Source organism: Ascaphus truei, chromosome 19, assembly GCF_040206685.1.
Source record: "Ascaphus truei isolate aAscTru1 chromosome 19, aAscTru1.hap1, whole genome shotgun sequence".
NCBI lineage: Eukaryota > Metazoa > Chordata > Amphibia > Anura > Ascaphidae > Ascaphus > Ascaphus truei.
In genome coordinates, this window is record NC_134501.1 from 2,563,115 (window position 1) to 2,575,676 (window position 12,562).

Consider the following 12,562-nt stretch of genomic DNA (forward strand, 5'->3'; position numbering starts at 1 on the left):
TCTTAGAAAATGACCTGAACACCATTAGTGAATTGTGTCTGCTGAGTGCAACAAATAATTGTGCGTTGAAAATATCTTCCCAGGAAAGATACAAACGGTACATTTCATTTTCAAGTAGATCAAAGACAAACTTTGCCTTAAGAGGATGTTCTCACAAATAAGCAACATACTGTATGTTGCAATGACTGTACCTGCTATAGAAAGCCGCTGCTGTCAATAAAGAATCTTCACAGCAAAGCAGTTAAAACAAAAATGTACCGTGCAGCTAAAAGCTTTGAAATACCTTTTGTGAGTCAGCATCATCAGCCAATGGTGCTATGAATAAAGTGGTCTGAAAATGTCACAAACACTGGACCCCACTAGAAGCTGAAAGGCAGCAGAGCTATTCCACTCCACAGAGAGGTCGGAATGGCAAGGTTAGTATCTGTGGGTGGAAAACAGAGCGTCAATTGTCCTAGATTACGTGGGTTTTATCACTGTACACCTTGTATTTTCTTATGGGAGACTTGGAATGTTAAACTTCTGCGAAAAACATATTTATTTTTTTAGTGGTTTCTTAAAACATATATTTTCCTTTTCCAGGCGAGCATGACCTCACTATTTCACCGCACAATGCAGCGGGGTGTACCTGATCAAGACAGTGATATGTCAACTGATGATGAACCACTTTTTCAACAGGCCGCTGCGCACGATGGAAGTAGAATAAATGTAAGTGGTAACTTTGACTTTTGTTCGTCCTTTTCCCAAATGTTATAGGAAGATGTGCCATTTAATTACTCGCTCAAGTCGTGACCCTTTGATCAGATATTAGACAGTTGAACAGATTCCAGATGTTACGCTGCTCCTCCTAATTTGAAAAACACAATCCAGTATCAATTGAACAACTCTTGCTAAAATTATGCCTGGAAATAGCAAACTGTGAACTTACTCAATAAGTAGATGCACCAGTAACTCTGCAAAGTGAATTAGCAAAGATTCAAGATAATTCCATTTGACAGGAAAGGTCTATGAATAGCTTTACCCTTGTCTTTTTTTTTTTCTTCAAGACTTTATCAAAAATAAACCTAGTTGTTTTTATATTAAGCCGTTGGTCGAAGGGCATTGTAATGAAATCATATAGCAATTCAAGAGACTAAAAACTCACCTGCAAACATGGGACATACTTTTTTTTAACCCACATTTTAAAAGATCTACTCTATAAGAGGAAAGAAACAAGAATTGTAGTTTTAATAACTAAGAGCTGTAGGGCCCTATTCAATAAACTCAGAAAAGAGTGAATTTTATCACCAGCATTGGTTGAGAACAGCTTCACTGTATGCAATATTGAAATTATCACGACAAAGAGGCAGTCTATGTATGTACGGTATCTGTGTATGACACATATATATATATATATATATGTATATATATATATATATATATATATATATATATATATATATATATATATCAATGAAAATAAGCACTTCAGAAAAAAGATTAGAAAAAGGGAGTCCCTGCCCTGAAGAGCTTACAATCTAAGTGGTAAGTAGGGAGAACTTACACAGACAGTAGGAGGGTGTTCTGGTAAGTGTGTCTGCAGGGGGCCACAGTCTGTGCATATGAGATGTATAGTGTGTATAGTGTGTAGACCGTTTAGTATTGTGTGAAGTGTCTGTAGACAGGTCACAGGAGTAGGAAAATGTTCTCAAATAGGAAAATCTATATGTAAATTAACAGTTATCGCCAAATGAAGTAGGCACATGCTATTCAGTAGTCTCCAGAGAGTGATTAGCACTGGGACACTGGAGATATTTATCTCACCGTTTCCTGACCTCCTTTAGGCCCGTAATATAGTGCGCGCGCTTGCTCCGCTGTGCGCGCGCTTGCTCCGCTGTGCGCACGCTTGCTCCGCTGTGTGCGCGCTTGCTCCGCTGTGTGCGCGCTTCCTCCGCTGTGTGCGCGCTTGCTCCGCTGTGTGCGCGCTTCCTCCGCTGTGTGCGCGCTTGCTCCGCTGTGCGTGCGCTTGCTCCGCTGTGCGCGCGGTTGCACTTATAATTGGATGTGTTAAGCCTGACTTTATATAGTGCGGCTGCGCGCGCGGCAGTGAGCGCTGAGCCGGCAGATAGGAGAAAAGACTCTGAATAGAGTATTTTCGCGCTGCTGCCGCTTGACGTCACACTGTATTACCCAATAAGAATGAGGCTGCAATTTCATTGGCAAGGTGTGTGTGTGTGTGTGTGTGTGTGTGTGTGTGTGTGTGTGTGTGTGTGTGTGTGTGTGTGTGTGTGTGTGTGTGTGTGTGTGTGTGTGTGTGTGTGTGTGTGTGTGTGTGTGTGTGTGTGTGTGTAACCCTAACCCTGTTAATTCACACAATGATTTGCACAATCACACAGATTCCACATTCTAGTAACCATGACAATAGCAAAAAATAAAAAAAGGGTTCATGGCGTAATATATTATTTTGCTTTTTAACCAGCCCTAAACACAATATTGGCATTACGATGGATTCAATGGGTGGTGGTGGTGATGTAGCAGGGTGGGAGAAATGCAGATAAAGAAAATTAAAACATAAAAAAAACTGTCGAATTTCACATGAAGATGTTGTGCAGAATTGCCAGGAAACAGGAAGGTGACAGCCTGTGTGGAATACAGTCTTATAGGAGTCTTTGGGAGTCATTCTTGCCACAATTCTAAATATATATATATTTATTTAAGCCCCTATTAAATATATGCAGGGCTATTTCATTTAAAGGATGCTATTGTCCCTATATATGCAAGAGCCTTTCATGTATATATTGTCCATAAGAAATAGGAGCATTTCATTAACAGCTCCCGCCACTTTGGATGCAGGGTTGTTGTGGCTGTGTGTGTGAATCATGGTGTGATGTCATAGCCACGCCTACCCTTGCGCATCATAGCCACGCCCATCTGTCTCTCACAGCACTGAACTCTATACACACAAAATGTGTGTTTCACGCGGCTACTATAAAACAAGCCTTAGGCCGAGCTCACACTGCCTGCTATGGCCGCACGCTTCCATGCGCGCCTCCGCCGCGTGCTCCTGCAGGCCCAGCGATCTGTGAGATAGCTGCAGGAGACAGGGGGCGTGCCGGGAGGCGTGCCGAACGTGTAACAGACCTGGTTTGCCTTTATTGGCTGAACCAGCACACGTGACGCGACTGCAGCCCGAAATTTGGGTTGTGGCGGCAAAATGTTGCAGCGTCAACACTGTACTTTGCCACAAGCAGTTTCTAGTGTGACAACTCTCATCCACTAGCCTCAAAGAGTGCCGAACTTGCGCACGCAGGCAGTGTGAGCTAGCCCTTACCGTGATAACTTCCTGGGGAAGCTGCTTACATCAGTGTTTGTTTTAAAAAAAAAAAATTTTAAACTGCAGAACCACTGCAGAAAATGTTTTGTGTCTCTGCAGAGTCCCAAGCACCATATTATATGTAGATAAAAATACTATTGCAATAATAAGCCGCATATATCTTAAATAACACTTAATAACATTTATTCATATTTTTGACTGAGGAAAATTTAAAAAGTAGGAAAATGTCCCCCATTATCAAAACTGTCTCGGGGGACTCCCACTAACCCACAGGCAGCTGGGACCACCACAAAAAGACAATCACTTCAAATAAACAATGGAAAAATGATAAAAATTGCAATGAAGTGGTTTCACTCCAAACCCTGCTATTCCTGAATGTATCCCACTACCCGAGTGCTTAGGGGAAATGTCTCTGCGTTTACAACTCCGGTGATATTTATTACGGATAGGGGTGTATGGATTCTCCATTGTATTGTATGTCTTTATTTATATAGCACCAAAAGTGTACTCAGCGCTTCACAAAGAATACAGTACAGGGAATTATAATAATACAATAAGTGCAGCAAAAATCATAGAATGGGAAAGGAAATCCCTGCCCCGAAGAGCTTACAATCTAAGGAGGTTTGTGGGGAAACTTACAGAGAGAGCAGGTGAGGGAATAAGTGCTGTAGATGGGTGTGCTGGGCCACAATGGGTGGTATAAGTGAGTGTGGGACAGTAACCATGAGGGCAGGCTTTTGGGATGCTTGATTTGTGGGGCAAGTTTTAAGGTTAGTCAGTGTTAAATGAAAAGGCTAACACCATTTACAGGGGAAAAGGTGGCAGGGAGGCATGGGTAAGATCAGGTGTGTATGTCTGGCTTCAGGCTTAGGGGAGATCCCCAGCAGCAGGATGGAGTAGATAGAGGGTGTGAATAGAGGATTTGTGTGGGTGTTTTTTATTGAGGGGTAAAGAAGCTGTTGGGAGACATGTGTATAAATAATGGTGCAGTAGGGAGTGGGGATGTTGTAGAGAACAGAAATGCTCACAAAGGAGTGAGGAAACAGTAAACAGAAAAAGAAATAGGGAGGGCATAGTGAGACACAGGATGAGAGACTGGCCAGTTATTGGAGGATAGGAAGAGTACAAATAATCATAGCGTTTAGAAAGTAAAGTTCTCACAGTTGTAAAGTTGTTGTTCAGAGTTCAGATCCTCCTCAATCTTCACCTCCAATTTCAACTCCAAGATTAACTCTGCTACACACTTAAATGTTACACAGCCATATGGCCCACAGCCAAAGTATCCTGCCTTAAGTATGCTAAAACACAGCCACATTGACTAATAATTAAGGGAGGGGCTGCCTAATCAACAGACACACCAAATTGTTAATTAAATTTTAGGATCTTGCAAATTGATAGTAGAATCCAGTTCACACATACCAATATTAATAAATTTTAAAATCTGTAGCATCTAAGATCTCTGTGCCGACGTGATAGGGGGAAGGGGTGTTCCAAGAGAGAACGCACACCCACACCCACAGAGACACACCCAGACAGACACACACACTCATACAGACACACACCCATACCCACAGAGACACACCCACACAGACACACACTCCCACAGAGAGACAACACCCACACCCACCGAGACACACCCACACCCCCACACATACCCACACCGACACACACACACCGACAGAGAGAACACACCTACAAAAAGACACACACACCCACAGGGAGAACACACCCACAGAAAGACACCCACAGAGACACACACACCCACACCGAGACACATCCACACAGAGACACACACACCCACACCCACAGAGACACACCCACAGAGAGAACACCCACACCCACATAGAGAACACACACCCACAGAGACACACCCACAGACACACCCACACAGAGACACACACACCCACACCCACAGAGAGAACACCCACACCCACATAGAGAACACACACCCACAGAGACACACCAACAGACACACCCACACAGAGACACACACACCCACACCAACAGAGACACGCCCACAGAGAGAACACACACACACCCACACTAACAGAGAAAACACACACCCAGACACGCACACACTTCCCCCCTCTAAGGCCGTACTTATAATGGTGTTGCGCGCCACTGGAACTGCCAGCGCTACTATAAAGGAGGCCTAAGTATGATACCGGGGGGGGGGTGTGGCTAGGACTGCTCCGGTCTGTTTGGAGCTGCTCCGTATAGCTCAGCCATGTGCTGGGCGAGGAAACAGGCAGAGGCGGGGAGGGATTGGCTGTGTGCAGTGACGGCCCCGCCCCCCTCTGCAAGCAGGGAAAACCCTGCAGCGGGGGAAACAGAGGCGCCGGTACTGAGTACCGGACAGCACCGTCACAAAAAAAGCTCTGCTTATTTTAAACACGATTTCATGCATTGTTACGGTATTTACATTTTTTTCCCCATAATATTTAACAAAAGCAAAACTGCTGGTGTTCTAGCAAAACCAAGACACCAGTGAAACTGCCGAACCTTAATATGTATCACTCATTGTTATTTTATTAGTTTCACTTTGGAGATATTTATCCCTCTCTGGTATAGGGTCGGAATTAAGCCTTGCGGGGCCCAAGGCAGCATGCTGGCAGCGGGGGGCCCCTGTAAAAAAGTTAAGGGGACTTACCTTGACAAGCAGTCCTCCCCCAGCAGTGTTGCGCGTCAAACATCACGGTGTCATGTAACGTCCTTTTGCCATGGCAACGCGACGTCACGTGTCATGTGGTTTCACATTGCCATGGCAACAAGTTGTAATATGATGTCACGGCATCATTTGATGTCGGTCACCATGGCAACACGACACCACAGGAGGCAGCCAGCTCCAGACAAGATAAGAGGAGAAAACCCACACCCACATATCAACCTCTCTGCCGGTCAGGGGACCCGCGCTCCTTCATCTCCCTCCTCCTGTCAGCGCCGAGAACCAACTTCTGATCGGAGAGGGGCGCTGGAAAGATTGACATGGCAGAATCATTTAAACTATGTTTGGAACATTTTTGAAAGAATTTATTTTTTCTCAAACATGGCAGTTCTTTGGTCAAACAAACCTCTCAAGGACAAGTTGGAAAACATCTTCTCATTTTAAATCCAGGAGTCCAAATAGATTTCTAACACCGCATAATGTAAAGATTGACATGGCAGAATCATTTAAACTCCCCCTTACGGTCAGGTGAAAGTTGGATTCTGGTGCAGACAGGAGGAGGAAGCGCGGAGTGCAGGCCAGGCTCTGATATGCAAATGGGAAGTTTATTGCACTTGTTTTAAACAAGTCCCTAGGCAGTAAGCAGGTCAGGCCCCGCCAAGGGGCGGCAGGTCTCAGGGGGCGGCAGGTCTCAGGGGGCTGGCAGGTCTCAGGGGGCTGGCAGGTGTCCGGGGGCGGCAGGTCTCAGGGGCAGCAGGTCTCAGGGGGCTGGCAGGTGTCCGGGGGCGGCAGGTCTCAGGGGGCGGCAGGTCTCAGGGGGCGGCAGGTCTCAGGGGGCTGGCAGGTCTCGGGCTGGCAGGTCTCAGGGGGCGGCAGGTCTCAGGGGGCTGGCAGGTCTCAGGGGGCTGGCAGGTGTCCGGGGGCAGCAGGTCTCAGGGGGCTGGCAGGTCTCAGGGGGCTGGCAGGTCTCAGGGGGCTGGCAGGTCTCAGGGGGCTGGCAGGTCTCAGGGGGCTGGCAGGTCTCAGGGGGCTGGCAGGTCTCAGGGGGCGGCAGGTCTCAGGGGGCTGGCAGGTCTCAGGGGGTGGCAGGTCTCAGGGGGCGGCAGGTCTCAGGGGGCGGCAGGTCTCAGGGGGCGGCAGGTCTCAGGGGCAGCAGGTCTCAGGGGGCTGGCAGGTCTCAGGGGGCTGGCAGGTCTCAGCGGGCGGCAGGTCTCAGGGGGCGGCAGGTCTCAGGGGGCTGGCAGGTCTCGGGGCTGGCAGGTCTCAGGGGGCTGGCAGGTCTCAGGGGGCTGGCAGGTCTCAGGGGGCGGCATGTCTCAGGGGGCTGGCAGGTCTCAGGGGGCGGCAGGTCTCAGGGGGCGGCAGGTCTCAGGGGGCGGCAGGTCTCAGGGGGCTGGCAGGTCTCAGGGGGCTGGCAGGTCTCAGGGGGCTGGCAGGTCTCAGGGGGCGGCAGGTCTCAGGGGGCTGGCAGGTCTCAGGGGGCTGGCAGGTCTCAGGGGGCTGGCAGGTCTCAGGGGGCTGGCAGGTCTCAGGGGGCTGGCAGGTCTCAGGGGGCGGCAGGTCTCAGGGGGCGGCAGGTCTCAGGGGGCGGCAGGTCTCGGGGGGCGGCAGGTCTCGGGGGGTGGCAGGTCTCGGGGGGCGGCAGGTCTCGGGGGGCGGCAGGTCTCAGGGGCTGGCAGGTCTCAGGGGCGGCAGGTCTCAGGGGGCGGCAGGTCTCAGGGGGCGGCAGGTCTCAGGGGGCTTGCAGGTCTCAGGGGGTGGCAGGTCTCAGCGGGCTGGCAGGTCTCGGGGTGGCAGGTCTCAGGGGGTGGCATGTCTCAGGGGGTGGCAGGTCTCAGTGGGCGGCAAGAGGGAAAGTGTAACCGCACTGCTGCTTTCCTATTTTTTGTTTTTTATATACGGTACATGTAGGGTCTCCGGAGCTGAACCGCATTCATTTCAGCTCCAGGGACCCCTGTTCCTTAGATACTTACCTCCATAAGGGGGTGCTTAATAGTGCTTAAGGACGGCACATAAGCTAGGGACAGGCCTGCACTTGTATATCATTCTTATTGAAAGTGGTGGAAAAAATAGAAATGTATCATAGTGATGTTAACAGACTTTATTGAATCTGTTCTTTATTCTTTGCTCACTATGCAGTCTATAAAAATCTCGCTTGTGGGCACATTCACATGTCTCAGACAGGTCTGCAACACGGCTTCTCATCCCTATCTCTTCGCTTACAGTGCTTCCACTGCAGCCAGGGATTCTGGGAAATGAAATGCAAATGAGCACAGTGTGGTTATTCACTATAAAAATGTTTAACCCAAAAGCACTGAGCCACTTTTTATTGCGAGTGACCAGAAAGCAGACACCATTAAAAATAAATCTACTCTAAATTGCAAATCAAGTATGGAATCCTTCGCTCCTTCATCAGTCATAATCATGGCACAGAATCTATTTTTAACTTGATAGCCTTTAGTACTATACCGTGTACGCTGCGGTAATCACTGCATTGTGCATGAATATTTTTCTGGTGACTGTACATTCTATTACGAACAGATGGTTCTTTTGTTTAATGTAGTATGAATATTTCTGCCATAGGCCTCGCTCGTTGTTCTAATTCAACTTATTGTTGACATAATTGAAAAGCCCAAAAGTGACCCGAGTTCTTTTACCCACCGCCTGCTTACCAAACTTGCATTAAGGATTAAAGCAGCAATACGGGTTCACTTTTTTTTGATACAGGTTTGAAGCAGAGGATCCCCAGAGCTGAAATTAATGGGTTTCAGCTCCGGAGACCCAATGCTTCAAATCTATAATAAAAAAATATACTGTATATTTTTTTGTGTACAAAGTTAACCCATATTCCTGCTTTAAAAAAGCTCTATAGGTGACAACACTATGCTGTTTTTAATTTTTTTTTTAATAGGATTGAAGCAGGGGGTCCCCAGAGCAGAATCCACGCGGTCCCGCTCCAGAGACCCCCTGCATGACACCTATTCAAACATTTTTAATAAGTATAGCGTCACCTGAGGGCCTCATTATAAACAGCCCCAGATAAATGGCCAAACCTTACTGCTCAGGGCCATTGAAGACAGGGTGGAAGAAAGATGACTAGATATTACAATAGCACTCAATGTACATCACAATTGTCTAAATATACCAGCCTCTGGTGTCTATGCAATTGTAGAAGTCCCTAAGGGAAGCAGTCACTGTATTACCCTAGAACATCACCTTTTCATCTTATGCGTTTGCTATTTTTGGTGTATAGGATATTTTTGCCAATGAGTTTACATTGTTCTGCATTGTTTATTACTATAAATGACATTCATGCAACGTTACTCTTCAATATCCTTCAAAAATATTCAAAGATAGTACAAGTAAATAAGTGGTAGAGATGAAAAAAGGAAACCAAAAGTGAATTATTGATCATAGAATACGAAGATGTACATTTGTTTACATATAGAGAGCATTGTGCCGGTAAATAATCCCTATGTGTTGCGTATTGTGACGCGCTTTGTGTCCCATTCGGAGAAAAGCGCTATGTGAATTAAAGTTATTATTATTACAAATGCCGGGAGCCATCATTAATGTTAATAGATTTTTTTTATGGCACCTTAATAATATTTATAAATATACAGCTACTGTATATAGGACAGTATATAGGACACAGTGTGTGTCGATGATTTCTAGATAGATTTATTAAATTCATTTTGATTAGATTGTAAGCTCTCTGGGTCCGGGATTTCCTTTCTTATTGACTGATTCTGTTTGTTGCACGTATTGTATTATAATTCCCTGTATTGTTTCTTTTGTAAAGTGCTCAGTACAGCTGTGGGCGCGATATAAATAAAGACATAGATACAAAAAAAACAAAAGAAAAAATGACAGCGCCACAAAAGGAAAAGATGCTACTAGGGCGACCAATTGGTAAATATCACTTTAGTAAATAAGTGTGCCACGGGGACTAGTGCCACGGGGACTAGTGCCACGACGACCCAGGTCAATGAGACACAGACTAACACTTGCTATAGAACCTGGTGATAGTTGTATGAAAATACAAGTGAAACAACAGAGACCAGGGAACTAAGGGAACACTAACAAGACCAACAAACATCCATTAACACCAAGAGGGAAAATAGGGGGGCGGAAATTGGGAACAGGATGGGAAAACACAAAGGGATCAAATGTATGCCACGAAAAATAAAAATGAGAAAAAAACCAAGATAACTGGTAAAAACGCTGGAGACTCCAAGCAGCTCTCCCGCAGGATACAACCCCCACCCCCGTGAATCTAATAAACAAAAGAGGAAAGCGCTGGCGCCATAGCACAGATCAATAACAAATGGTTTTATTCTGAACAAGGTAAAATGAGCAACTCACATTGGTCGCTAGAACAAGCGTGTTGGAGGACTGTGGCAAAAGCCACAAAGGGATGTTTCAGCCAGGATAACAAGCCGGGACCTGGACCTCACGGACGGATGATGGCGTGGTTTCGCATCCGGGCGCAAATCAGGTAGAGCGTCACAAAAGAGGTCCCCCGGAAATAGTAGTTTGTGATCCGGAGTTCCAACGCTATTTGGGTCTGGCTCCGTAACACTGCTGGGTCCTCTGAAAACAGTCCTCGAACAAAATAACCCTACGTGTTTCATCGCGTCATGCGCTGCGACTCCCCTGATGAAGTAGCAACACGAACAAGCTCTAACCCAGCTCCCACCACATCTTATCATATATACTGTATATATTTGTGTCTAAAGCAATGCTACTGGGCGAAGCCAAATGTATACAACAAAAGACAAAAATGCCCAATGCTACATCCAATATTACAAAGTATATAGCTAAATACTTATCTGTTTGTATTCTCATAAGTGTGGGTCATTTAGTTAAACTCTTTGGCCAAAGCGTTATAAGCCTGCAGCCACACCAAGGATCTTATTCCTATGCAACCCCCCCGCAGGACGGCAATTTAGTTCTATAATGTGTAAGATTGGAAGTGCTACAGCTGGGACATGATTCTAAACCTCCCGGCCCTCCTGGTATTCATAAAACACAGGAACTACTGGGCCGCTCTTTTTGGTGGCCCAAATGCCAACAAGATGTCCACAACTTAGGGCTATCCTGTGAAACCTGTGCCAGGAAGAAGATCCCTCGTGCCTCCCCTCTGTGTTCACTACAGCCACTCCCTGTACCTACATGTCCATGGGGAATCATCTCAATGGGTTTCATTGTGGAACTTCTTCCCCCACCCAGAGAAAACCATATAATCCTGGTGGGAGACGCCCACTAACTCCCACATCCCTGTGTGTAACTATTACTCATGTATTGTGTAATCATTATACCCTACCCCCTGTTATTCATGCTTTGGCAATACTGAAATGTTCTTTCATCATGCCAATAAAGCTGATTTGATTTGGTAAATTGTGTCAGTTAAATGAGTCACTTCATCGCTACCAAGAGCCTCCCTACTGCAGCCAATGGGGTCCCGGATGAAGTTGAATCCAACAGGAGAGTACAATTTACATCTAAATTCTGTAAAAGTTTCTGTTCTATCCCTGGAATCTGTTTAAATATATCTTCTGCGTTCCACCCACAGCTGGATGGGCAAACAGAAAGGAACGAAAGAGATGTTAGAACAGTACTTGTGCTGTTTTCTCTTACCTTCAGGAAAACTGGACTGATTTTCTACCGATTGCAGAGTTCGCACATAACAATGTCCAACACAGCTCCACCCAACAGAGTCCATTCTCCTCTAACGTTGGCTTTCTTCCTTCCTTCCCTGCCTTCCGGTTTCTTTACCCATCCCTGCTGTCATGGAGAGACTTTCCCCCTTGCAGAATATGCAAGAAACTCTTACTAGAAGCTCTTCAGGAGGATCGGAGAGTTATAGTCGGACTGCCGACCAACACCGCAGACATAACTTGCCTTTTGGTAAAAAATATACCTTAAGAATCACGTCTCCAAGTTTTCTCTGCTGTCACTTTTGTAACAATAATTGACGATGGAGAACAAAATGCATTATGCAAAATGCTCTCCTAATAACCTCCGAGTGGTAGACATTTTTAATATTTATTTATGGTGCAGGTGTCTTCATATTAATGCATAGCAACACTTTCAAATAATTATTGTGTCACATCTCCCATGATTTATTCTTTTCCTTTTCAAAGTTACTCCTAAACAAACTTTTGATGTAAAGCTAGTACGATGAAAGCACACTAATGTTACGGTTCGGTTTTATTTATTTTTATCGCCGCCACTTATAATTGTACTATACATCAGTATTTTTTAAGTAAATTAAAGATGAATATTGGTAAAACAAAATAAGGGACTTTTAATAATGTACTTTATTGGGCTTTATTTGAAAAAACAAAATCAGCATGTACTGTATATATTGTGATAATTGTAGATATGCTATTCAAAGATAGAGTGCAGAAGCATACATTTAGATCAGTTGTAGGTTATCTTTTAGAGACAAACATGACAGTTCTTCATATTTGAAATTATAGTCAACAGGGTTTTCAAAACCTCACAGGTCTGTTCTTCAAGTGAACACAAGCGTACATTTGAAAAACGTGTTGACGATAGTTAAACATTGGTTGAGAAGT

General features: G+C 45.5%; 1 protein-coding gene across 2 annotated transcripts in view; it reads left to right on the plus strand.

The window, feature by feature from the left end:
• Positions 1-337: 337 nt before the first annotated feature.
• Positions 338-12,562, plus strand: part of LOC142469720 (ninjurin-1-like) — a 54,258-nt gene continuing 42,033 nt past the window's right edge. Inside the window, exons 1-2 of one of the 2 annotated variants that reach the window (XM_075576292.1) lie at positions 338-416; positions 583-708. In XM_075576292.1, coding sequence (XP_075432407.1) covers positions 589-708 — 120 coding nt within the window. In that variant the 5' untranslated portion in view covers positions 338-416; positions 583-588. The other variant, XM_075576293.1, reaches the window with a different exon arrangement.